At 43.4% G+C, this 27,398-nt stretch overlaps 2 protein-coding genes across 2 annotated transcripts in view; one reads left to right on the forward strand and one right to left on the reverse strand.

Moving 5' to 3' along the window:
- ANGPT2 (angiopoietin 2) overlaps positions 1-12,158 on the reverse strand; it is a 248,444-nt gene extending 236,286 nt beyond the window's left edge. Inside the window, exon 1 of the mRNA XM_030198945.1 lies at positions 11,570-12,158. Within this exon, the coding sequence (XP_030054805.1) occupies positions 11,570-11,863 (294 nt within the window). The 5' untranslated portion in view covers positions 11,864-12,158. The remainder of the gene's footprint in view (positions 1-11,569) is intronic.
- The window catches only part of MCPH1 (microcephalin 1), a 629,434-nt gene that overhangs the window by 487,513 nt on the left and 114,523 nt on the right, over positions 1-27,398 (forward strand). The window lies entirely within an intron of this gene.

Here is a 27,398-nt window from a genome sequence, read left to right on the forward strand (position 1 = left end):
ATAGAATATTAGTGTAAGTCCATAGTAATGGGCCCACTCATGCCATGTCTAAAGCACGTACAAGGTTAGTCATAACGCCTGTGACACACCCATTCCTTTCCCACATTAACGCCTCTTTTGCAATTGCATGCAAGAGAAATTAGGTGCTCAGTTTACAGAATAGGAGCGAAAGTTAGTTACACATGGAACTGCTAATTAGTGCCAATTAGCTAATTGTTACATGCACAACTGACTATATTCTATAACTGGGTATGCAATTGTGCACTTCACTTTAGGCACCATTTATAGAATGTAGCGGATGGTGCCTTATACTGTACCATAAGGATCTCTATTCCTTGAAAACAACATCAGTATTGTGCGATGGATTCATATCTCTATGTAGAACATTGCCAGACATGAGTACTATCAACATACTTTTGAAGTCATGTATGACTGGAAATGGAAACAGATGCTACAAAGTTCAAACTGGCTAAAATTGAATTTAGTTCGTATGTCTGTATAGGTTATATTTTTGAGTACTGTGAAAATATCAAAGGTTAGATTATTAAAGGAACACAGAGACCCTTAAACTTGATAAACAACCTTTATTTTACAGTGCTGCTCTCAGAGATATATATAGTTTGCCTGTATAAAACATGGTTATGTTTGTAGTATGGTTTCTGAATCTCATTTAACCAGCTGTAGAAGATTTTTATGGAATACTAGCTGTGCTAGTAACATAATACAGTAACACTTTTTATTCATCAATTTTTCAGAATTTCAACATTTTTTAAGATACACATTTTTTATCGAAGTTGACAATTTTTTTCAAGTTTTATGGCCACTTGAAAACACATCTTGATTTTTTTTTTATGATGTTTTTCAACAATATGAAAATTTAGGAATAGTATGGATGCCTACACAGTTAGTGTGTGCTAAAAACGCTAGCACGCCCTTAGCACTTGCTTAGTTAAACAGGGGCGTTAGTGTGTTTTAAAACTTGAAAACTACAAACATGTTTTATTAAATTATGCTAGATAGTTTAGAGTAGTTCAAGTGGCCCTTCTGAAGTTGAGCATACTCAATAGTATTGACTCTCAGAATTCTTGAATAGTATAAATATTTTTACTACTTCTATGCAGTTGGATTTTCCTCACCTTTCAATTTTCTTCCTCTTGGCATTATTCGCTTATTTTCCAATCGACCACCTCTTAACTGAAGGCATTTTATACACGTGTTCTGTTAGCTGCTAATCATCTCACCCTGCTTTTATCATTCTCCACCTCACAATATTTAGCATTTTTCTGTGTGGTTAGCTGCTAATCATTTATTCCTGCTTTCTTCATTCTCTGCTTCTCGATTTTCTGTGTGCCTAATCTGGTCAGCTACTAATCGTGTTTCTACTGTGTTTGTTTTCTGCCTGCTGACTCTGCACATATCTTTTTCACTCTATTAAGTGTATTCAAATTGGATAAGCCTCCATTTCAGGGCACTCCTGTGGGCATCCAAGTTGGAACCTATTTAGGAACCACTGCCAGACCTTAATGTACCTGTGTACCAAGTTTCATCTCCCTAGGAGCCAACTTCAGACATACAGACATGAATACATATATACATTTCCAAAATACATAGTAGATTTTGATGCACATATGTACACTTGAAAGTTTGAATTTTTGAGATTGGTGCTTCAAATGTTTGTTTGATGATTACATTTTGAGATGAGTTGAATTTAAGTCATTGTGGCAACCAACCATGATGCAAGACCTGGTTTTGTTTCTCAGTCACTGGTTCTATTCACTTCCTATGGTTTTTATAGATCAAGGCTTGCTAAACCTGTCCTGTGGACCTCACAGTCAGTCAGATTTTTAGGATATCCACACTGTGTACATTTAGGGTTGCCATATAGTGCATAGAGATTTATTAAATGCATGTTAATGTCCTGAAAACCTGATTGGCTATGGAGTCCTCAGGACAGGTTTGAGAAGCCTTGTTATAGATTGATAGTTACCTTTATATATTCTATCATATATTATGAATTTTGTACCAGTTTGAATAATTAAGAAAATTGGTTATGGTTGATACATTTTTGCATGGGAATATAATATTAAGTACTTTTATTGTCTTAGGGTTTCTTTTTACTTCATTTGTTCATGCCTACAGCAGACATATTGGCAGTGGATTTTGTGTCCACAGAAATGCATTCCTTCTTTTAGCATCAGCAGCAGATGAATCCAGCAACAAGTGGTTTAAGGAGGCCAGAAAATACACCAGGACCGGGTTTCGGCTTGGGTATCTCCTCTTTCAGCTTTTCACCAATCCAGGTACCAGCAGCGGTCTTCCTTTTGGAATGACAAGTGGGTGCTGCGGCCTGCTTTGTGCCCTCAGCAAGAGCTATCCAGTGATGGAGCGCTGGTCCGCTGCTTGGCTCTGTTCTTAATGGGGTTGGCTGACCCAGTTCTACAAGCAGTGGGCCAGGATTACATCAGACCAATGGGTACTCGACATTATCAGAGAAGAGTACAAGTTAGAGTTCTCCTCTCCCATAGGAGATTTTTTCTTGGAATCCCCCGTGCAGGTATCCAAATGCATGGCTGTTCTCTCCACTCTGCATGACTTGCAGGATCTCAGTGCCATGATGCCTGTCCCAACTGCAGAGCAGGGATGGGGCTGCTATTCAGTCTACTTTGTAGTACCAAAAAGGGAGGTCCTACCAGCAGGCAGGCGTTTGTACGCCGGAACACGGCCCATGTCGGGGCATCTTCCAAACTAAAGAATACATTTTTTCCTTTCCTGAAGGCCCAGTGTTTGCTTTTTTTCTGTTTCTGTTGACTTTTGTATGCTGTTACCCTCTCTTCTGTGACTTTGGATCTCAAGGAGGCATATTTATATATTCCCATTTACCCTCCGCACCAGCATTTTTTCTGGTTTACTACTCTGGGCTGAGAAGGAGAAGCCAAAACCCAGCCTGGGTGATATTTTCTGGCCTCCTTAAACCACTACTTTCTGGATTCATCTGCTGCAATTAAATGAAAGAAACAGGTAAGGCATAATTTCTCCTTTTCGTTCACAATAAAAACAGTGGTTTCATTTGCCTAACAATGCTTTATTACAAGGAAAGAAGATGCTAACAGCATTTTGTGAAGTTAATTCAGATCTATCTGCTGCCCCTTTAATACACACAGTTGTGCCAGAGCAGTAGCTTTGGTGGGACCTAACTTTTGTCTGTACAGTTTTAAATTTAATATTTTGTCTATAGTTTAACCAAACATACACTAAGGGGTGTAGTTATCAATGTGGGCTACCGTTAAGATGTGTTATTTTGCTGTTAACCCCAGTTAATAGGTATCATTGCATAAAATGGGACCTGTCTTAAGATAGCATACCTTAGCGGTTGTCCACATTGATAATTTCTCCCCTAAAACTTTGGCATCACTGGTGTCTGAAGCATGGAATGCTGGATTAATGATGCAGTAAAGTTTATAACTAAATATTGATCTTCTTTAATGAATATTTTTTTCTTTTGGTGATGTCCTAAGGTTGCATTGCTGCAACAGCCTCACTTTTGTGTCTCTTCCACACTTTCCTCCTACTGTGTCTACCTATTACCATTGTTATAATCTTGTTACTATAATTCTAACCTTGCTACTATTTTGGTTTACTTTTCTAATAATTTTATTCATTTGACATTGTAACCTAGGTCACCTGTGTCCTCCCTTTCTTTCCCTATACTCCTTTAATAGCCTTTGTAAACCGCTTAGATATTTGTTTTAGGACTGCATTTCGATTAAAATTTTAATTGTGATTAATCACGCAATTAAAGGTATGTTATTTATTTTTTCCTACTGCAGCTCCTTGTGACTCTGGGCAAGTCGCATAACCCTCCATTGTGATTACAAATTTTAATTGACATGCAGCCCTATAAAAATTAAAGAATAAAAATTAATGAAAAGATAAGAAATACAAAACATAAATTGAAAAAAATAAAAATTAAAGAATCTAAACAGCATGCAGAATAGCTATAAATAGCCTTACAGTTTTCACGGCCTACTTCAGAAAAGTAAGCTTAATTTGTTTTTTATTTGCAGCATATCAAGTAATGTTGAACTGTGACAATAAACTGCATCCTGCGTCCATAAATTCCAATTAAATCTAATTAGCACTATTAATTGCTTGTTAAAAGCCAATTATTGGTGCTAATTAACTTGTTATTCAGTTAAATTGTTTGCGCAAATTGGGTGCATGCCCAAATTTGTACACAATTTTTGGCGACTTTTATAGAATTAGGGGGCAAGTATGCATGTAAGTTACAGAATAATAATACTTATGCATGTGATTAGTGCCACTAATTGGCAATTACATACAGAGATGCTAGGCACTATTCTTTAATGTAAGCACCAACATCATAGCATGTAAATGTGAGGGGGCGGGTCTTGGGCACACTTCAGGGCACAATTAGGCACCAACAGTTGCAACTACCATTGATGGCACAACTGTTGGTGCCTAATTTTAGACATGCCAACAACATTTTGATGTCAAGAAGCTGTTATAGAGTTGGCGCTATGCCCATGGCATTGGGACACCTAAATATTAGCGCCAATTTATAGAATTGCCACCAAAGATATTAATTCTGTAACAGGGTACCTAAGATAAGTGAGTGAGCAGGTACCTTCGTTTCATTATAGAATAGTAGGGGAAGTGGCAGAAAATGCCCTTACATTTTAAGGCGTGATCACTTACACCAGCCTTATAGCTGGTGTCTCTTGATATTATTTAGTATGTGTGTAATTTATATTATTCTATAATTTCTCTGAGGACATGCAGGCCAGTTGTATTTTCATATGTGGGTGACATCATCCGATGGAGCCCAGTGCAAATGCTGTCTAGCATATATTAGTTAAAGAAAGTTGTAGCAGCATCCTGCTGTGCATGTGTGGGTGCCTTCCCACCTGAAGAGCCAAGTGCAGGTCCATCAGTTTCTTCCAGGAGCTACAACGATGCATCTTTATAGTCTCCCCTCAGCACATTTTTTACTCAAACTTTCAAGTGCATTCCCATTTGGGTTTTTATCCCTCTTTACTTATGTTCCTCATAGTTTCTGTACCTTTCCCTGTTAAATCTTGGTTATTTTTGGCCCTTCAAGTTTTCTTTCTTTTTCACAGCTCTTTAGGCCTGCTTAGACTTCAGCATTTTTACTTTCAAGATTGAAGAATTTAATTTGGCCATGATTCTTTTCTCGATGTCTAAGATGACCCCCAGTGACTTCAAGAGGTGCACCCAATGTAATCGGGTGATTTCTATGATGAACCCACACAATTGTTGCATTTGGGTACCTAGGGCCTAACCTCCAGGCTGATTCTTGTTCTCTCTGTCTAAAAATACAATTAAGGATGCAGAACATGTCAGGTCCAGCAGGAAAAACATTTTTGCACCTTGGACAGTCCATCAGCACTGGAAGCATCAACCTTGATGGCTGCCCAGACTGCATCAACCACTGGGAGTGCACTGGCATTGTGGAGGTCTCCACTTCCCTCTACATCAGGTGCTGATAGCAGGCGCCAGTACTGGTCAGCATCGGACCCGACACCAAAGTCGCATATGGGTTCATTGACGGCACCGAGGGACTGTGATACTGATTGTTGAGGGAAGCCTAAGAAGCATTGGTCCTCTTCGAAGTGTGGTGCCTGGAGCACCAGGGCATCGGAATCACCAGTTCCAGAGAAGTGCCAGCATCGAGAGGACCACTCCCTCTTTAATGGAGGTGCCAGTGCACCGGTCTTCAGGTAGCCAGGCTCCCATTTCTGGTTCAACACTGACACTTCTCCAGGCTATCTCTGAAATGGTGGCTCAGCCTTTGCTGATGCTTGCCCTCAATGAGCAGTACCAAGCCATGCTTTGGGAGAAGCTGGCGCAGATGTTCCAGCTGCACTCTGCTCAGGCATCAAGGGCACTTGTGCCAACTGCACCTCAGTCTTGGTGCCTTTCTGAGGCCTAGATTCTGCCTGTGGAGTGATCTTTGACACCAGCACCTCAATGGCATCAACGTCACCCCATGTTGCCACTCATCTCTACAACAAAGTTCCTCAGTTCTGTTCCAGGCTCTAGTCACACGGAAGACTCCCATCAGATGCCTTTCTCCTACATTGGGGACAGAGAGGTTTTATATGGGTATCCTCCCATACCTCTCATAGAGAAGACTTTGATGAAATTCAAGCAAGATTGGGGAACCATGATCCTGATCACCCTGCACTGGCCGAGGCAGATCTGGTTCACACTTCTTCTGGAGTTGTCCTCCAAAGAACCATAGAGATTGGAGTGTTTTCTGACCCTCATCACACAGAACAAGGGGTCTCTTCTGCACCCCCCAACCTCCAGACCCTGGCCCTCAGGACCCGCATGTTGAGGGTGTAAAATTTCAGTCCTTCAGTTTGTCTGAGGGAGTTTTTAGAATCTTGCTTCCAGGAAAGATTCCACTAAGAGATGTTATTCTTTTAAATTGGAGGAGGTTTGCCATCTGGTGTGAGGTCAAGGCTCTAGATCCTCTTCCTTACCCTACACAAAGACTGCTTGAATACCTCCAGCACATATCTGAGTCTGGTTTGAATACCAACTCTGTAAGGATACACCTCAGTGCAATCAGTGCTTATCTCCATGTAGGGTGTAAACCCATCTCTGTACAGCCTCTAATTGTTTGATTCATGAGAGGTTTGCTGTTGATGAAGCCCCAGGTCAAACCACCTACAGTGTCATGGGATCTTAACATCATTTTCACTCAGCTGATGAACGCTCCTTTTCAGCCTTTTGTCTTCTGTCATCTGAAGTATCTGACCTAGAAATTTGTATTTTTTGTGGCGGTCACTTCAGCTCACTGAGTCAGTGTGCTTCAGGCCCAAATAGCTGATCCACCTTGCACAAAATTTCATCACAACAGAGTAGTTATTCACATGCATTCTAAGTTCCATTCTAAGGTGGTGTCTGAGTTCCATCTTAACCAGTCAGTCGTTCTGCCAACAATTTTCCCCAAACCTCATTCCCATCCTGGCACAATACATACCTTAGACTGCATGCGAGCCTTAGCCTTCTATCTGGAGTGGACAAAAGCCCATAGATAGTGTACCCAAATTTAGTTTCTTTTGAACCAAACAGGATGGGGGCAGCCATCAGCAAACACACAATTTCCAGTTAGCTAGCAGATTGCATCTCCTTTGCTTATGCTCAGGCTGGGCTGACTATTGGGGGTCATGTCACAGCTCATGATGTCAGGGCCATGGCTATTTCAGTAGTCCACTTGAGATCAACCTCCATCGAGGAGATATGCAAGGCTGTGACATGGTATTCAGTCCACACATTCACATCGCATTGCTTCCCTGAGCAGAATACCCACCTCCCCTAGGAGTTTTCTTTTTCAGCTATATCATTTGACATATGGGCCTGCACGCGCATGTCGGGCAGGAAGGAACCTGTGCATGCACAGTGGGATGCTGCTAGAACTTTATCTAATGCACGCTAGGCAGTGTCCATGCTGGGCTCCATCAGATGATGTCACCCACTCCTCAACGCTTTATGTACATATCTGTTCACTTTGTCCATGCACATGCCCACCACCAAGGTATGACCATTTTAATGACTTGAAGTTATTTGTTGTTATGTATGTAAAACCATTTCCCCACCAATAATGGTAGACTGTGTGGGCTAGAAATGTTTAAATAGTACATAAATCATGGAAACATGATGTGTAAATGACTAGAAAACCACCATTTATTTGCTTTTCTGCTGACTAAAACTCCTAAAACTCTTGAATATATCTTGCCTTAAATCATTAACAGAATGATTCAGTATTTTTAGTAGCCAACATACAGTAAGCTATACTAAATGTTTGTGCATGCATTAATTAGTACGGCACATTGTTTCTAATGGTGTTGATTCATGAAATAACATGCATAATTCATGTTAATAGTGTAGGTTACCACTCTTTCATGAACTGACCTCTGAAATTTAGGTTGGAAGGTCTGTAAAGGGGATTGAAGTGATTACTTTGTAACACAACTCATTTGAGATCAAAATACTCTCCAGGAAACTTCAGTGAGGATTTTAATTGATGATTTTTAATACATAATTTAAAGTGTGTTGTGTAGCCAATGTGAACACTGAAAATTTAGCCAGCTCACATCTCTAACCCTGCCACCAAAGATTGTGCAGCAAAGTTAAAGTTTATGGAGTATTTTTTTTTGTTACATTTGTATCCCGCCCTTTCCCACTCATGGCAGGCTCAATGCTGCTTACAAGGGGCAATGGAGGGTTAAGTGACTTGCCCAGAGTCACAAGGAGCTGCCTGTGCCTGAAGTGGGAATCGAACTCAGTTCCCCAGGACCAAAGTCCACCACCCTAACCACTAGGCCACTCCTCCACTCTATTTAAAGACTTTGGGCTAGATTTAATCAAATATGCTACTGTGTTAGCATGGAATTTGTATTATTAATAAATAGTCCAATTTAGGACTATTAGTAAAAAATGCATATTAGCTTTTGTTAATGTGGAGGTGCCTTTTTTAGTAAAACTAGCCCTCATATCTTTTTGCAAGAATTTTTTTAATTAAATGCATACATTTTGATTTCAATAGTTAAATTAAGTTAGCTGCTTTAGCATTATAATTAGTGCTATAATTCTAAAAGACATTTCTGTAAGTAAAGCAACAGCATTTTATGTACGGCAATGGCCTTTTCTACAGTTGCTAAGAGAATGAGGTCAATATTCAGCCAATGGTGGTGAGTGGGGTTTTTTTTATCTGCTGACAGCATTATTCCTGGATATTCAATCCCAGACCTTGTCCAGGCACCAGCATTCAGTATCCAGGTTTATGCAGCCAGCTATCTCACATGCTTTTAAGTGCAATATTCAGCACTTAACCTCATAAGCGACACCACAAAAAGATAGGACTGACTTTATTACAGTCTGATTTGACCACTAAACTTAGACAGTTAAGTGCTGGATATCGGCACTTAACCGCAGAAGTGCCAACTTGGACCCTGGACTGCCCACAGAATAGCTGGCTTTGAGTTTAGTGGTCAGTGGTGATATTCAGTGGCACTAACCGGTTAAGCGCTGCTGAATATCAGCAGATAGCCCCAAACAAGTGATTTAACTGGCCAGGAACCATTTCTGGCTGGTTAAATAGCTTTGAATATCGACTCCTATGTGTTTAAACTTATTCACATACAGTCTGTATACTCTATGGAGGCAATTCTATAACTGGGCACCTCCATTTACAGTAGACACCCCAGGGGCATGTATCTACACTAGCCATAGAGGTATGATAACTTTGTGTGCCTAAATATGCCAGGGACATGTGTAACTTACAGTATTCTATAAGTTAACCTGCATAAGTGGGAGACACATCTGTGACCTGCCCATGCTCCTCCCCGATGTATGCCCCCTTGCAAATACCCACTTTGTAGGGTAAGAATAACCGCCTTGGGTGAATCTCTTCAAAAGGTGGTTAATACACCCCAATGTATAAATAATGCATAAAGTATTTACACACATATATGTACACATTCACTTGTAAATGTCAGCATTCTGAGCATTTGGTTATAGGGAGTGGCATTCCAGGATCTAGAGTTCAAACATGCACACATAGAGGACAGTTCTGTAAAGGGATGCCTAAGTGGAACCTATTTTATAAAGGAAAATAGGCACCTACTTTCCTTTATAGAATAGTAGTGTAACTGGATATGTATCACGTATGTGGTTAGATGTGAACATTTTACACTAGCCACAAGGCTGGTGTAAATGCTTGCACCTAGAACTGGGAGATACACTTGTAACAGACATTAGCCCTGCCCACACTGTATGCAAAGTCTGCCTTTGTGACTGCTCACTTGCAAACTATGAACTGTCAAAGATATGCGCATAGCCGGATTATTGGCATTTAATGTATTTACATACATTGGTGAATACAGGCCAGTATTCAGGCCATTTGCATGCATAGTTACTGCCTATATGTTGGCACTCACCTTAAAGAATTACTCCCCAAGTTAAAAAAAAAAGATATGTGGATGCCAAAGACAGTTGTAGATGTATGGATGTATTTTCCAAGGGGTAATTTTCAAAAGGAAAGTGCGTGTATATTTTCCTTAGAAAATTACTGTTATAATGGCAACATATTCTTTTATGTTCTGGACATGGCTTATGTCAACAGATATAAATGACTCAAACAATATTTACTGACATTTTGTGGATTGCTTTTAAGATATTTATCAAAGTTTCATTTGGTAGTGCCCAAGCTATTCTACAGTAATTAATTATGAAAGATCACAAATCTGTCTAAACGTAAGTAGAATTTGTGATGACATCTGATATTTATAGCATGGATTAAGGGAATGCTTTCGTGCTCAATAGCTTCCGTTATTGAAACAGAATTCTAAAATGATTGCTTTCTTTGTAATATTTAACTCATTACATGTTTTTGACCTTTTCCATGTGAAAACAAGCTGCATTCTGCATGCTGTCTGAGAATTCACTGGAGATGGTTACAGGAAAAGGAATATATGACTCTTTTCCTACACTTTCATCCTTAAAAGCTCTCATCTGAATGTGAAGACTGTACAAAAATTCAAAACACAAACTTCTAAATGAATAATTTGTATAATCTTAGTTTGACAAGTAGCCTTGCCATAACCACATACAGTCTAAAAAAAAACCTATTATATAAACTTTGAACTTGGTATATTGTACAAGAGATACAAAAGTATAATACATTAAATACATATTAACCCTTCTTGCCCCTCCCCCCCAAAAAATACACTTTGCAGAGCATTCTATAAATGGCCCTGAGATATCGGCGCGGAACGCTGTTCTATAAATTGCACTTCAGGTTGAAGGCCATTTATGGAATAGCGCTTAAAACCCATTTCCGTGCCAAAAGTTGGACGCCGGTATTTACGCCAGCTGAAATCTGGACCCAACACCAGGAGCGCCTCTGCCAATCCCCTGGCCATATCTCCTTTTGAGTTGTGTGGTAAGGGATTTAGGTGTGCAGGGTTATAGAATAGGGCATGGGGAGATGTGCGCACAAATTTCAATTATTGCCAATTTACTGCAATAACTGCAATTGGCTTGTAAGCTAATTTAATTTGCACACGGATCTTCAATGCTTGTGCAAATCTCAGCCCCATATATAGAATCTGGGGGTTTGTGAATGGATTCTATGGCTGTTGATAATAGACTGAGAAATATTAAAGGCAAAGTTCAGTAAAGTAAGATATCCTCTGTTTGAGAAAAATTGGCTATATTGTCAAGATTACACAAAACTTGTGAATTGTTTTCTACAAGACTGTTGTTAGTTTAGAATTATTAGAATAACCTATAAAGTAAGAATTAGCTGACCATTATTGTAACTTCCTCCCCTTCCCCTCTTTTAAGTATTTGATAAAGAAAAGATTAAAAACTTCAAAGGGAAATTATTTTTCCCCTAAAAGCTTTACCCTTATTAGCTAGTGCATTGCACACAAGTATGCATCAAGAATTGATAGTAAAAATAGGATGCACTTTGTAAAAGCTCAGCCCTAGTTTGCAGCTCACGTTTTTCTCCTACCTTCATAAGCCACTGAGTGTTATTTTCCATGATGTTTTCCAGAAGTTGCAGTCTCTGTACGGAATCATCGTAATCTAACGGAGCATCCCTTTGCACTGCATTAGGCACGTAGGAGTTTGTAGGAGATCGACAGTTGTCCGCCTCAGGAAGCAGGAACGTGTAACTGCAAGCTCCGTGCTGGACCTGATACTGCTTCTTGCTCATCGTGTCCGTGTTTTTCCTAAAGGAGTTGTATCCTGAGGCAAGAATAAGCTCGGAGCGCAAAAGAAAGAGAGAGAGTAGAGCAAGCCACATCTTTTTCACCCTTATAAAAATAAACTGATTAAAATGTATTTTAGTGTAATTAGAAAAAAAAAGTTCCGGCGTCTCAGCTTATCTCCACCGAAATTCCGTGCAACACATGTGGAGCACTTTGATGGGTCTTTTTAACTTCCTTAACTGTAAACTTGATTTAAAAATATTTATTGGTTTCCTTCCAGTTCCCTTGTAAACAGATTCTAAAAGCGGAGGCAGCCTGGCTCTTCAATTGCAAGTTCTGTGTTGTGTTTTAAAATAAGCTCTGTTTTCTTCTGTTTGTTTCTTGGCAAGAGGTGTTACAGCTTCAGTGTTTGAATCAATCACATTCCTCTGACAAGAGAAGCCAGACATGTGGAGTGAAACCGCTCCTCCTCCCTCCTGGCTTATCCGTTATCTTCCTGTAGGGGGGTCACTTGTGAGACAACAGGAAAACTAAAGCGCTCTGAAGTGCTGTATTCTACTGCAAACCTCTGGGACATCGGGATCAATTACTGTAAATTCAGTAGGTACTGCCCCCTACTTAGACATCAGTCCTCTTCCTTTTTAACCATTCTATCTTTCACAAGTGACACTTCTAAAATAACTGTGCAAGATATAACCACATCGTTTTGTGTACTCAAAGATCTGTAGCCAACACCAGGACACCCTTGCTTTGTCTCCTTTTGATGTGATGCTTTGATCAAACCAGGAGCAAGCTGGAGCTTGTCCCATATGAAAGAGTCTAAGAAGGTTCTCCCCACCCCCCACACCTGATGATTTTGAGGCTATTTTCAAAGCATTTAGACTTACAAAGTTACATGGTAACCTATGGAACCTTATAAGTCTATGTGCTTTGAAAATGAACACCATATAGACTAGTGCAGTGAAAATGAGCCCCAATTTGTGTGTGTGTGTGCTTGTACTTCTGTTTATTTGATTTTTAAGGCTTACTGAAGCATTGGCAAGCCATATATCCTTAGGAAAACAGTTAGGAAGGAACCTAAAGGTGGGCCATTACTTATCAGACAACCATTTTTTGGTTTGTGTTTCAATGTATTGTTTTATCATGCTGTCTCTTCTGGGGCACATTCTTAGATTGTCATTTTGTGGAAATGGAGCCACTACAATTAAAGTAGACTTTTTCTTCATGGTGAACTTGTTGAAGATTTTCTTCACTAAACATAGTAACATAGTAGATGAAGGCAGAAAAAGACCTGGACGGTCCATCCAGTCTGCCCAAGAAGATAAATTCATGTGCTACCTTTTTATTTGTACTGTCCTCTTCAGGGCACAGACCATATAAGTCTTCCCAGCGCTATCCCCGCCTCCCACCACAAGCTCTGGCACAGACCGTATAAGTCTGCCCAGCACTATCCCCGCCTCCAAAACTACCAGTCCCGCCTCCCACCACCAGCTCTGGCACAGACCGTATAAGTCTGCCCAGCACTATCCCTGCCTCCCACCACCGGCTCTGGCACAGACCGTTTAAGTCTGCCCAGCACTATCCCCGCCGCCCAGCCACCAGCCCCGGCACTAGCCAGCTGTTTTAAATTGCATCTATCAGTCTTCTTCAATATCCCTTTTATATTACTACCACTACTACTTATCATTTCTATAGCGCTACTCAGTGGTGTAGCCAGAAGGCAATTTTTGGGTGGGCCAACAGGTTGGATGGGTGGGCACTACAACTTTTTTGAAAGAGAAAAAACAGAAACCTGATGCACCCATGCTCTGTCCCTACCATGCTCCCCATAACTTCAATGAGGGTAGCAGTGCAGGCTTCAGTGGCTGCGGGCCAATTGAGAGCTAAGGGCAGTACAATAGACTGCACGTCAGCCCCATTGAGCCATGGCACTCCAACACACATATGTTATTGAAGCCAAACACATTCTGCATCCAGAGGACCTCCTGGCCCTCCACAAACAATGGATACAGAGCACAGCAAGGACATTTCCCCATAAAACTCATCATACAAAGAAATTTTGGTTTCTAGTGTAATCTTAATAACAGACATATTATAAATTAATTTTTTTTAAAATCTATAAAACAAAAGTCACTGAGAACCCACAGCAAATCTACAATGCCAACACTAACTTCCAAAAACAAGGATCCTACCTATGAAAAGGAAGTGCATTAAATATTATAGAGGGGCCCTAAAATACAAATACATTTATCAGGAAAGCTGAACAAGCCAAATTACTACAGAATGCTACATAGAAACGTCATGCTAACAGAATACTTCACTCACACAGAGAGAACACAAATGTCAAATACAGAATAAATGACCACAAACTCTAGAAATATAAATTAAACAGAAACCCCAAGAAACCAGACCTTGCATGTAGTACAACACCAGAGAAACATGAAAGAAACGCATTTCCTCCTGGGCAAAATATAAAGACAGCACATGCCAGGGATGGTGTTAGGGTTTGCAACTAGGGCAATTGTGCCTGGTTCCCTGGCCAGAGAAAGCCTGCCTGCTGGAAGCTGAAGACGCAGCCTGGTAATGGACTTTGGGGTCCTTTCCTAGATTTCTGTCCTGGACCCCAGCCATGTTTAAAATCAACTCTGGCAAGATGTACATTTCAAATTCAACATATTATATTCACAACATTGAAAATGAAATTTTTTGTACCTTTTTGTTGCCTGGTCATTTTATTTTTCAAATCATATTACTACTACTACTACTTAACATTTCTAGAGCGCTACTAGGGTTACGCAGCGGTGTACAGTCTAACAAAGGACAGTCCCTGCTCAAAAGAGCTTACAATCTAAAATGCGAAATGTCAAGTGGGGGCAGTCTACATTTCTGAATAGAGGTATGGTGGTTAGGTGCCGAAGGTGACATTGAAGAGGTGGGCTTTGAGCAGGGCTTTGAAGATGGGCAGGGAGGGGGGCTGACGTATGGGCTCAGGGAGTTTATTCCAGGCATGGGGTGAGGCGAGGCAGAAAGGGCGGAGCCTGGAGTTGGCGGTGGTGGAGAAGGGTACTGAAAGGAGGGATTTGTCTTGAGAGCGGAGGTTACGGGTAGGAACGTAGGGGGAGATGAGGGTAGGGAGGTAAGGAGGGGCTGCAGATTGAGTGCATTTGTAGGTTAATAGGAGAAGCTTGAACTGTATGCGGTACCTGATCGGAAGCCAGTGAAGTGACTTGAGGAGAGGGGTGATAAGAGTATAACGGTCCTGGTGGAAGATAAGACGTGCAGCAGAGTTCTGACTGGACTGAAGGGGTCTCAGTCTCTGGTTTCTGCTTCCCTTTGTCTTCTCTGAACTTACTTGCCAGGGTCTCCTGTCTATTTGACATTTCTTCTTTATCCATGTCCATCATCCTTCTCTGTTTTCCTATATTTCCTTGTCCAGTATCTCCCCTGTGTTCATATCCCCTCATCCATCATCATTCCTCTATGCACCCCATGCTCAGCATATCCCTTCTGTGTTCCTATTCTCCCCGTTGTCTGGTATCTCTCCCCCCTCTCTGTGTCCATATCCCCCATTCTCCAGTGTCCAGCATTATATCTCTATTCCATATCCCCCCCTTGTCAGGCATTGCCCCTCTGTGCCCATATGCCATTGCCATCCCCATACAGCATCTCACATTTGTGTGCCTGTCCCCAACTCCCACCTAATGCCTATCATCTCCCTTCTGTATCTGTACACCTCCCTATGTCCCTTTTCTCCGTCCTCCACACCAATGTGTCCCTCTCCTCTCTGATCCCACCCCAACCAGCTTCTCTTCCTCTCGCCTTCCACTTATGCATCTGGCTCTTTCTCCCACTATGGGTTCAGCATTTGACTCCCTCTTCCTTTATCCCCTTGTCCAGCATCTCTCTCCCTTCCCTCTAAACCCTCCCATAGGTCCAGCACCTTTCTCTCTTTGCTCCAGCCCTCTTTGCAGGTCCACATCTCTCCTTTCCCTTCAGCCATCCCCTGCATATCCAGCACTTCTCCTCCAGCCCCCCCCCCCATGTCCAGCACCTCTCTCCCTTTTATCCAGCCCCCCCCTACGTGTCCAGCATCTCTCTCCCTTTTATCCAGCCCCCCTACTTGTCCAGCATCTCTCTCCCTTTTATCCAGCCCCCCTACGTGTCCAGCTCCTCTCCTCTCCCCTTCATTTCAACCCTCTGCATATCCAGCGCATCTCCCCTTTCCCTCCAACCCCCCATATCCAGCTCCTCTCCCCTTCCCTCCAACCCCCCTGCAAATCCAGCACCTCTCCCCTTCCCTGCCCCCTGGAAGTCCAGTACCTCTCTCCCTTCCGTTCTCTCCAACCCCTGCCCCTCACAAGTCTAGCACCTTTCTTTTCCCTTCAGGCCCCTCCCCTCCAAGGGCCAGCACCTCCGTATCTTCCTTCCCCCCCCCCCAAAAAAAAAGTCTAGTACCTCTCCCTTCAGCCCGCTCCCCTTTTTCTTCCTCACCCCCCCACACTCACGTCCAGAACCCCTCCCTTCCCTTCAGCCCCCTCCCCTTGCAGAGCCCCCTCCCCTTTGTCTTTCTCACCTCCCCCCACACATACGCGTCCAGAACCTCTCCCTTCCCTTCAGCCCCCTCCCCTGGCAGGGCGAGCAGACCACTGTCTTCCTCACCCTCTCCCACCCCCGTGGCAACGCTTGTATTCAGCGCTATTGGCGCTGCCTCCAGTCCTCTACCTCACAGTCTCCGTCTCCCACTCCCATAGCAGCGCTTGCGATTTGCTACCAGCACTGCCTGACAGCTGACAAACGCGGAGCCGATGACGACCTGCTCCAGGACCTTTCCTCTGCCACTTGTGTTCTGCCCTGCGTAAACAAGAAGTTGAATCAGCGCGCAGAGGGAAGGCCCCGGAGCAGGCCGCGTCTGTCAGCTGTCAGGCAGTGCCGCCGGTAGCAGCAAATCACAAGCGCTGCCACGGGAGTGGGAGACGGAGACTGTGTGAGGTGGAGGAGGCAGCGCCGATAGCGTTGTTGAATGCAAGCGCTATGGCAGGGGTGGGAGAGGGTAAGGAGACATGGTGAGGGAGGAGGTGAGGGACTTCAGTTTTTTGGATGGGCCTGACTCAAAACTGGGCGGGCCTGGGCCCATCCAGGCCCACCCGTAGCTATGCCCCTGGTGCTACTAGACGTACGCAGCGCTGTACACTTGAACATGAAGAGACAGTCCCTGCTCGACAGAGCTTACAATCTAATTAGTACAGACAAACAGGACCATAGGCACCCGGTATAAGAGGCTTGGAGAGGCTAAGCCTCCCCTGCTGTGCTCTGAGGGGTTTAAATTGTTGATTTACCTCCATCCTCACAGCAGGAGCTGCAGTGAAAGCCCTCTACCCTTGTGTAACCAGTTGTAGAAAGTGGTTTATGGTTTGTTTACCTTACTGCTGGGAGAGCAAGGAGGGTTGGCTGGAGGTGTCCTGGGTTGCCAGGGAGATATTTAACGAGGGTGACTTCCTGACCTGCACTGAGGACAGATAGCAGCAGAATCGGATACTGGGCCAGCATGATCAGAAAAAGTCACCAGACAACAAAGGTAGAAAAGATCATTTTATTTTCATTATAGTGTTTGGAATATGTCCACTTTGAGAATCAGGTGCTCAACATTCAAAGTTTATATTTATTTACTTATTTATGGCATTTTATCCCACATTAAACATGAATTAGGGTGTTTTGTGGCTCTGCATGAGAATTCTGATGATATGATCCCTTGTTTCATATTGTTGACGGTCTGCAATTTCCGTATGGGTGGTATATTCGTGTATTAGGTTCTGCCCAGTGTAATATTTATGGTACAGTAAGGTTCTGTGTTTTTGCACAAAGTTGTGCATAGTGTTTTGCAGTTGAGTGATTGTGCTTAGAATATGCTTTGAGCAACCACTTTATTCTTTGACATATGATACATATCTAATAGCTAAATTTAATAAAAGGTATAAATTGTGACTTTTATTTTTTTTTCTGTGTGTTATCAATTATGGATTTAAGCTCCACCCCTGGCCCCACCCCCTAACCACGCCCCCTTTAGCCTCCCCAAACAGTTGGGCCACCGACCGCCAATGTACAGGACAAACAACAGATAAGAGAATATTAAAGTGAGGATGATAAAATAAGGGTTCTGAACAAGTGAATAAGGGTTAGGAGTTAAAAGCAGCATCATAAAGTTGGGCTTTCAGCTTAGATTTGAAGACGGTCAGAGATGGAGCTTGACATACTGGCTCAGGAAGTCTATTCCAGGCATATGGTGCAGCAAGATAAAAGGAACGGAGTCTGGAGTTAGCAGTGGAGGAGAAGGGTGCAGATAAGAGAGATTTACCCAGTGAACGGAGTTCCCGGGGAGGAATGTAGAGATGAGAGTGGAGAGGTACTGAGGAGCTACACAGTGAATGCACTTATAGGTCAATAAGAGGAATTTGAACTGTATATGGAAATGGATAGGAAGCCAGTGAAGTGACTTGAGGAGAGGGCTAATATGAGCATAATGACACTGGCGGAATATTAGTCCTGCAGCAGACTTTTGAACAGATTGAAGAGGAGAGAGATGGCTAAGTGGGAGACCTGTGAGAAGCAAGTTGCAATAGTCTAAGTGAGAGGTGATGAGAGTGTGGATGAAGGTTTTGGTAGTGTGCTCAGAAAGGAAAGGGTGAATTTTGGTGATATTATAGAGAAAGAAACGACAGGTTTTAGCAGTCTACTGAATATGTGCAGAGAAGGAGAGGGAGGAGTCGAAGATGACCCCAAGGTTACGAGCTGATGAGACAGGAAGGATGCGAGTGTTATCCACAAAAACAGAGAATGGGGGAGGAGGAGAGTTTGGTTTAGGGGGAAAGATAAGAAGCTCCGTCTTGGTCATGTTTTGTTTCCGATGGTGCTGAGACATCCAGGCAGCAATGTCAGACAGGCAGGCTGATACTTTGGCCTGAATTTTGGCTGAGATTTCTGGTGTGGAGAGGTAGATCTGGGAGTCATCAGCGTAAAGATGATACTGAAAACCATGGGATGAGATCAGAGTACCAAGGGAAGAAGTATAGATGGAGAAAAGAAGAGGTCTCAGGAAAGATCCCTGAGGTACACCAACTGACAGTGGGATAGAAGTAGAGGAGGATCCACTAGAGTATGCACTAAAGCAGTGGTGTAGCCAGACCTGAGATTTTGGGTGGGCCCAGAGCTAATATGGGTGGGCACTGTGTATATACCGTGTTTCCCCGAAAATAAGACACATTAATTTTTGCTCCCCAAGACGCGCTAGGTCTTATTTTCAGGGGATGTCTTATTTTTCGGGGAAACATCAGGGTCGCCCCCCCCCACCCGAGGTCGCCGGGCCCCCCCTCCACCCGCCCTCCGTCGCTCCCGGCCGGAACTAACCTTAAACGCCTCCTTTCACCTTCGCACTCGCAGCAAGCAGCAGCAGGGCAAGCCACTCCTTCCTTCCATGTCCCACCCTCGCCTGACGTAACGTCTGCGAGGGCAGGGCACGGAAGGAAGGAGAGGTCTGCCCTGCTGCTGTTTGCTGCGAAGGTGAAAGGAGGCGCTTCAGGTTAGTTCTGGGAGCGACGGAGGGCGGGTGGAGGGGGGCCCGGCCATCTCAGGTGGGGGGGTGACCTCGGGTGGGGGCGGCGGTCTTGTGGCGGCTCTCGGCGGCCCTGCTTCAAAAGAAAAACTTTGCTAGGTCTTACTTTCAGGGGAGGCCTTAATTTACCAATTGCAGCAAAACCTCTACTAGGTCTTATTTTCGGGGAATGTCCTATTTTCTGGGAAACACGGTAGTAGTGTTTCTTGTGATACTACAAAATAATGCCTTAGAATGCACTTGATAATGGATTTCTAAGTAGTCTGCCCAACAGCTGCCCTGCATCAACATAACCACATACATAATGGAAAAATTGATATTTTTAAATATGATTACATTATCCCATATCTTAAAATTGACCATACATAAGTCTACTACAACGGCAAACTTCTCAACACATATGGCAGGATCCTGCAATATAATTACATAGGAGAAATGTATTCAAATTCTAGTAGCACCTCAATAATAGCAATACAAAATCCCCTCACTGCCAAGTACTAAAGGTACACTGGGAGAGATAAGAAGAAAACCAGGAAAGAACAGAGCCCTGAAATCCAAGTGAGGACAGCATATCAAGGAGTAGGCTGTGATCAACAGTGTCAAAAGCAGCAGGTAATGGAGAAGGATAAGGATATCATCAGTACCATCAAGATACTAGACCTTTGTGATTTGGTTTTTGGTTGTAGTATTTAATCTGTAATAAAACTGCTATGCTAATCTTTATTAACCCCCTTTTTTGGCCTTGTAATTTTCTCTGCCCCTTTGGGCAGTGGCACTATGTGCCCTCATTTACAGTTACCTTGGATTTTTAACCCTATTTTATATTCCTCTACCCAGCCATCACAACAACCGTCCAGTGGCGTAGCCAAGGGTGGGCTTGGGTGGGCCCAGGCCCACCCACTTTGAGCTCAGGCCCACCAGTAGCAGCACACCTATGATGTGGCCGGCAGAGATTCCCAAGCTGAAAACTCCCAACAACTGTCCCTCCTGCATACCTTATAAATAGCAGATCTTCGCCTGCAGGAAGCAGCGACTGATACATACTGCTTACACTGGCCCCACAGCCTTCCCTGTGACGTATTCCCGCCTATGCGGAAACAGGAAGCTGCATCAGTGGGAAGGATATGGGGTCTACATGAGCAGTGTGTATTAGTTGCTCCTCACTAAAAATCTGAAATGTAAAAGGTGTGCAGGAGAGGAGGGATATTTGAGATACCATATGGCATGCAGGCAAGAGGAGAGACCAAGAGGCATATTTTCAAAGCACTTTGCCTTACAAAGTTCCATAGGTTACTATGGAACTTTGTAAGGCTAAGTGGTTTGAAAATGAGCCCCCAAATCACCTATGGGATAGGGTGGGGTTCTTCTGCCCACCCATCTTGGACCCAGGCCCACCCAAAATTGGGTGTCTGGCTACGCCCCTGCAACCGTCTTCTGCCAGCAACCCCAAAATGAGGCTTTTCTACAGAACCTAGCAACTTTGGATCCTGAATCTCATTGCAACTGAGTGATGGCTGAGACTCATTCTGTTACCCTCCTCACATCCATCAGGACTGTGAATGCTACCTTTGTGCCATCCTCAGCTGTATCAGTCCTGGAGAAAAGAGTAATGTCCAAGTCTGTCATAAGTCAGTGCACAGTACTGCCAGCGAACAGGCCCCTATAAGCCCCAATCTAATTTTTTCACCTTGACATCACATTACTATGGCATCCAAATTCCAGGAATAGTGATGGTCTGGTGTTCCACAACAATCCCAGTGATTGCCCCTCCCCCATATAAAACATTCATATTTAGTTAATGCTCTCTACATGTGGGATGTGAATTTGTACCTTGGACACTTTAATTGTGCTGGTAGGAAAGCTGGCATTTTCTCCTTAATTCTTGCCCCCAGCAAAAGTTGTAAGAAACCTTTACTAATAATATTATTGTTATTTATTTAAATTCTTTTGCAGGCTGTTGCAGAATTCAGATTTGCCTACTGCTTGGTCTAACACTCTTTGCTCTTAGCCTACGCTCATCTCATCATCACATGCCCCTGTTCTTGCATACTATTTCCAACACATGAACCCATAAGGGCTATTAGCAGCATTCCATGCCAGGGAAGACAATACTCATGGGGCAGGGATACGTTTCAGAAGTATCAAACACCTCTAATCAGATGACAACCATACAACATTATCATACTTCTAAGAAGGACTGGCACACTAATATACTATACGTGATAATGTCCTTTTAACAAGATGGTTACTATTAGCACTGTACAAAAATGCAATTAGTACCACACTATGCAACTCATATATATCTTGTTGAATAATTTTATTATGGTTTTGTAAATATTTTTATATTTAATGAGGAATAATATATGAGAGATTGAATGGCTGGATGTTTGATCTAGCCGTGGATGTTCTTTTCTATCATTTAATGGCATTATTTTCTTCTTCTTTTTTAATTTTTTTATTGTAAACCACTTTGATTTTTGTGAGAAAAGTGATATATCAAATTTTGTAAACTATTAACCTATAAAACAGTACAGCACAGCTGAACTATAGCCTTAATGGGAAAAAATCTAAACATATATTCATTCCTAAATTACAGATTCTAAATAGAATTTTAAACCAATTTCATAATCCTGGAGAACCTAACATTGCATCTCACCAAGATACTAAACTAAAAATATACTCACGATCAAGAATGTTTAAGTATGTAGCTTAATATCCAAACATTTCAAAATGTGATCTTCCTCAAAGTAGAAAAATCATTTTATTCCATTACAGTTTCCAGAAAACATGACCAATGACACTACTGCTTTAAGAGGGCAACTTATGCCAGTCACTTCAAATTAGAAATTACACCCTGAAACATTTCCCACATCTTCCTCCTGCATCAACCCTTTTCACTAGAATGTTTCTTCTGGAGTTAAAAAGAAAAAAATCAGGGCTGACCCTGCCACTAGGTGTTGACCTAAGGTAGCAGAATTTGGGGAGTGGCAGCAACATGACTTCAGTGCAGGAAAGAGCCTTCCCCCTTGTATGCCTCCAACTGCCACCTTGCCTGAAGTTAGGAACATAAGAATAGCTATTACTGGGTTAGACCAATGGTCCATCTAGCTCGGTATCCTGTTTCCAACAGTAGCCAATCCAGGCAGTGGCGTAGCAAGGGCGGGGCAGTGGGGGCGGTCCGCCCCGGGTGTCGGCGGGTGGGGGGTGCTCCGTCAAGAGCCAACAGCTCTCGCCTCCTGCCGCTACCCTGCTTTTTTTTTTAATCCATTGTAGCGACGCAGGCAGCGCTTCCCGTCTACCCTGAGAAGGAGAAAATTACGTCGCTGGCGTCGGGCCTTCCCTCGTTGTGTCCCGCCCTCGAGGAAATAGGAAGTTACCTCAGAAGAGGGCGGGACAAAACGAGGGAAGGCCCGACGCCAGCGACGCGAATTTCTCCTTTACAGGGCAGACGGGAAGCGCTGCCTGCGTCGCTACAATGGATTAAAAAAAAAGCAGGGTAGCGGCAGGAGACGAGAGCTGTCGGCTCTCAACGGAGGGGGAAGCTCAGAGGGGAGAAGGGGATTGGGGAGGGTGGGAGAGCCTAGAGGGGTGCTCAGGGAAGAAGGGGATTGGGGAGGGTGAGTGAGCTTAGAGGGGTGCTCAGGGGAGCAGGGGATTGGGGAGGGTGGGAGAGCCTAGAGGGGTGCTCAGGGGAGCAGGGGATTGGGGAGGGTGAGTGAGCCTAGAGGGGTGCTCAGGGGAGAAGGGGATTGGGGAGGGTGGGAGAGCCTAGAGGGGTGCTCAGGGGAGAAGGGGATTGGGGAGGGTGGGTGAGCTTAGAGGGGTGCTTAGGGGAGCAGGGAATTGGGGAGGGTGGGGGAGCTTAGATGGGTTACTGGGTGCTCAGAGGGGAGAAGGGGATTGGGGAGGGTGGCGGAGCTTAGAGGGGAGAAGGGGACTGGGGAGGGGAGTGCTCAGAGGGGAGAAGGGGTCTGAAGCTGTAACTGGGGTCTGACAAGGGGGCAGGAGGGAAAATGGATCCATGCCTGGGGCAGGTGGGAGAATGGGTCTGGGGCTGAAAAAGGGGGATGCAAGGCATGTGGTGGATGAAGGGGGCTGAAAAGAGCGGGCAGAGAGAGAGGGGACAGACCCTGGATGGAAGTGGGGAGTGTGAGGGAGGGCAGACCCTGGATGGATGGGAGAGGGAGGGCAGATGGATTGAAGGGGCAGAGAGAAAGGGCAGATGGTGGCTGGAAGGGGGAGAGAGAAAGAGGGCAGACTGGGGCAAATGGTGGATGGAAGGGGCAGAGATAGAGGGCAGATGTGGATGGGAGGGAGATGGCAGACTGGGGCAGATGGTGGATGGAAGGGGCAGAGAGAGAGGGCAGACAGTGAATGGAAGAGGCAGAGAGAGAGGGCAGACAGTGGATGGAAGGGACATTAGAGAGGGCAAACACTGGATGGCAGAGAGCGAAGACAGATGCTGGATGGAAGGAAGACAGTGAAAAGAAGATGAGGAAAGCAGAAACCAGAGACAACAAACTGTAAATAAAATATATATTTTTATTTTTTTGCTTTAGGATATAGTATTGTAGTTGTGTTAAATGTTTATAAATAGAACATGTAAATAAGGTAATCTTTTTATTGGACTAATTTTAATACATTTCGACTTAACTTTCAGAGAAGAAAACCCCCTTCCTCAGGTCAGGATAGGATACTGTAACAATACTATACTGTATTGACCTGAGGAAGGAGATTTTGGCCTCTGGAAGCCAAATGTATTAGTCCAATAAAATGGTATTATTTTATTTTCTGTATTTGTTTTATTTCTATTTGTTAATTTGTAAAGTGGTGATTGGTATTTGTTAGTTTTTTTTCAAATTTACATCTGCTGTCTTTATATTTTGCACAGTACTAGGGGACATTTTCTGTTTCTGTGGTGTTGCATTGTATGCAGAGTCTGGCATCTTGGGGGTTCAGTTTAATTTTTGTCTAAATAGAAAGTTTATGATTACTTATTCTATAGTGGATTAGGATGTATCTGTGTTTGTGAAAAAGACATGGCTTTCGGTTGGCATTGACTGTGCAGGATTGATGATCTGTACTAATCTGTCTGTTTTCGTTTTACAGTAGGTGAATTGATGTTCTAGTGCTCACTGTAGTGTTTAAGATGCTTTCCTTTTCCTTGTATGACTCGTACAAATTACTGTTTATGGTATGGTAGAATTGCTCTATAGGTCCTGAGTGTTTTGTATTCTCGGTATGCCTAGTACTGGATTTGGGGAGGGGGTTGTTAAAAAAATGACCAGCCCCGGGTGTCAACTACCCTAGCTACGCCACTGAATCCAGGTCACAAGTACCTGGCAGAAACCCAATTAGTAACAACATTCTATGCTACCAATCCCAGGGCAAGCAGTGGCCTCCCCATGTCCATCTCAGTAGTAGACTATGGACTTTTCCTCCAAAAACGTGTCCAAACCTTTTTTAAACTCAGATACATTAACAGCTGTCACCAAATCATCTGGCAATGAGTTCCAGAGCTTAGCTATTCATTGAGTGAAAAAAAATGTCCTCCCATTTGTTTTAAAAGTATTTCCATGTAACATCATTGAGGGTCCTCTAATCTTGGTACTTTTTCAAAGAGTAAAAAATGGATTCACTTTTACCCATTCTACGCCACTCAGGAATGGAAAACAAAAATGAGGATGTTATAATGCCTTTGTGTCACTCCATGGTGCGACCGCACCTCGAATATTGTGTTCAATCCTGGTCACTGCATCTCAAAAAAATATAGTGGAATTAGAAAAGGTACAGAGAAGGGTGACAAAAATAATAAAAGGGTTGGGACTACTTCCCTATGAGGAAATGCTGAAGCATCCAGGTCTCTTCAGCTTGGAGAAAAGACGGCTGAGGGGAGATCTGATAGAGGTCTATAAAACACTAAGTGGCGTGGAATGGGTGAATGTGAATCGCTTGTTTACTCTTCCCAAAAATACAAGGACTAGGGGAGCATGCAATGAAACTATTAAGTAGTAAATTTAAAACACGGAATATAGTTTGTCATTCTCCTAAATGTGAAGTTGAGCACCTAATTGCATTCAATCTTATCACAAGATGTGGGAACCCTTGAATGCTTTTTGAAATTGCCTGCACCTCACTTGTAATTGTATTTCGTGATTTCGGTGCACACTATCCAGCTCATTTTCGAAAGAGATCCCCAGCCATCTTCCAACACAAATCGGGAGATGGCTGGCAATCTCCTGAATCCGGCCAAATCAGTATAATCGAAAGCCGATTTTGGCCGGCGCCAACTGCTTTCCGTCGCGAAGCCGGCCAAACTTCAAGGGGGCGTGTCGGTAGGGTAGTGAAGGCGGGATAGGGGCGTGCTCACGAGATGGCCGGCTTTGCCTGATAATGGGAAAAAAAGCCAGGCTTGACGAGCATTTCGCCAGCTTTACTTGGTCCCTTTTTTTCATGACCAAGCTTTACAAAGGAGCCCCAACTGACCGAATGACCACCGGAGGGAATCAGGGATCACCTCTCCTTACTCCCCTAGTGGTCACCAACCCCCTCCCACCCAAAAAAAAAAACCCCAAAAAACCTTTTTTTCCAGCTTCTATGCCAGCCTGAAATGTCATACCCAGCTCCCTGACAGCAGTATGCAAGTCCCTGGAGCAGTTTTTAGTGGGTGCTGTGCACTTCAGGCAGGTGGACCCAGGCCCATCCCCCCCTACCTGTTACACTTGTGGTGGTAAATGGGAGCCCTCCAAACCCCCCCAAAACCCACTGTACCCACATGTAGGTGCCCCCCTTCACCCCTTAGGGCTATGGTAGTGTTGTAAAGTTGTGGCCAGTGGGTTTTGGGGGGATTTGGGGGCTCAGCACACAAGGTAAGGGAGCTATGTACCTGGGAGCTATTGTTATATTTTTTTTAATTTTTAGAAGTGCCCCCTAGGGTGCCCGGTTGGTGTCCTGGCATGTGAGGGGGGCCAGTGCACTACAAATGCTGGCTCCTCCCATGACCAAATGCCTTGCATTTCGCCGGGTTTGGGATGGCCGGGCCCGGTTTCCATTATGGCTGAAAAACGAAGCCGGCCATCTCCTCTACACCCGACGATCAATTTAGCCGGCTCCAACTGTATTTCAAAAATACAGTTGGCTCCGCCCCCTTGCGGCGCCAGCCCCAAAGATGGCCAGCCAGCTATTTGGCCGGCACCGTTTGATTATGCCCATCTATGTTATTTGTTATTTCTTAAATTTCTATAAAATGAATTTTAAAAAACTCAAACAAATCAGAAAATATTTCTTCTCAACGTTTAAATAAGCTCTGGAATTTGTTGCAAGAGAATGTGGTAAAAGCATTTAGCTTTGCAGGATTTTAAAAATGTTTGGGCAAGTTCCTAAAAGAAAAGTTCATAAGCCTGGGCCTGAGAAAATCCACTGCTTATTCCTGGAATAAGCAACATAAAATCAGTTTTAATCTTTTGGGATTTTGCCAGGTAATTGTAACTTTAATTGACCATTATTGAAAATAGGATTCTGGGCTTTAATGAACTTTCGGTCTGTCCCAGAATGACAATGCTTATGTACTTATTCATCACTCCTATCCCCAGATCATTCACACATATGTTAAACAGTGCATGTTTCAATACAGATAATTTGGGCATTCCACTAGTGATTCTTTTCCACACTAATAATTGACCATTTAGTCATATTCTCTGTTTCCTGCCTTTTAGTTAGTTTGTACAAAAGGCATCCCAACATGTTCAGATGGTCATTTTTCTGCAATTTTGAAGTTGTCCCTTACTTGGCATGTAGTTGCTTTGCAACTCCTTTCTTTTCACTGTACACAGAATTAGATGGACAGCAGATAATAGCATACATCAGATTTACAGACACTTCAGAGCCAAAACACAGCTACTGTGTTGAGTCTTTGAATCCTTTTGATATGTTTCTGAATAAATACTGCAATTAAGAACTTGAGCGTCTCCCTTGTGCCTGTTGGATGAGCCAACGTGCCCTACTCGTGTCTATTGGATGAGCCA

This window comes from Microcaecilia unicolor, chromosome 3, assembly GCF_901765095.1.
Source record: "Microcaecilia unicolor chromosome 3, aMicUni1.1, whole genome shotgun sequence".
In the NCBI taxonomy this organism is placed as follows: domain Eukaryota; kingdom Metazoa; phylum Chordata; class Amphibia; order Gymnophiona; family Siphonopidae; genus Microcaecilia; species Microcaecilia unicolor.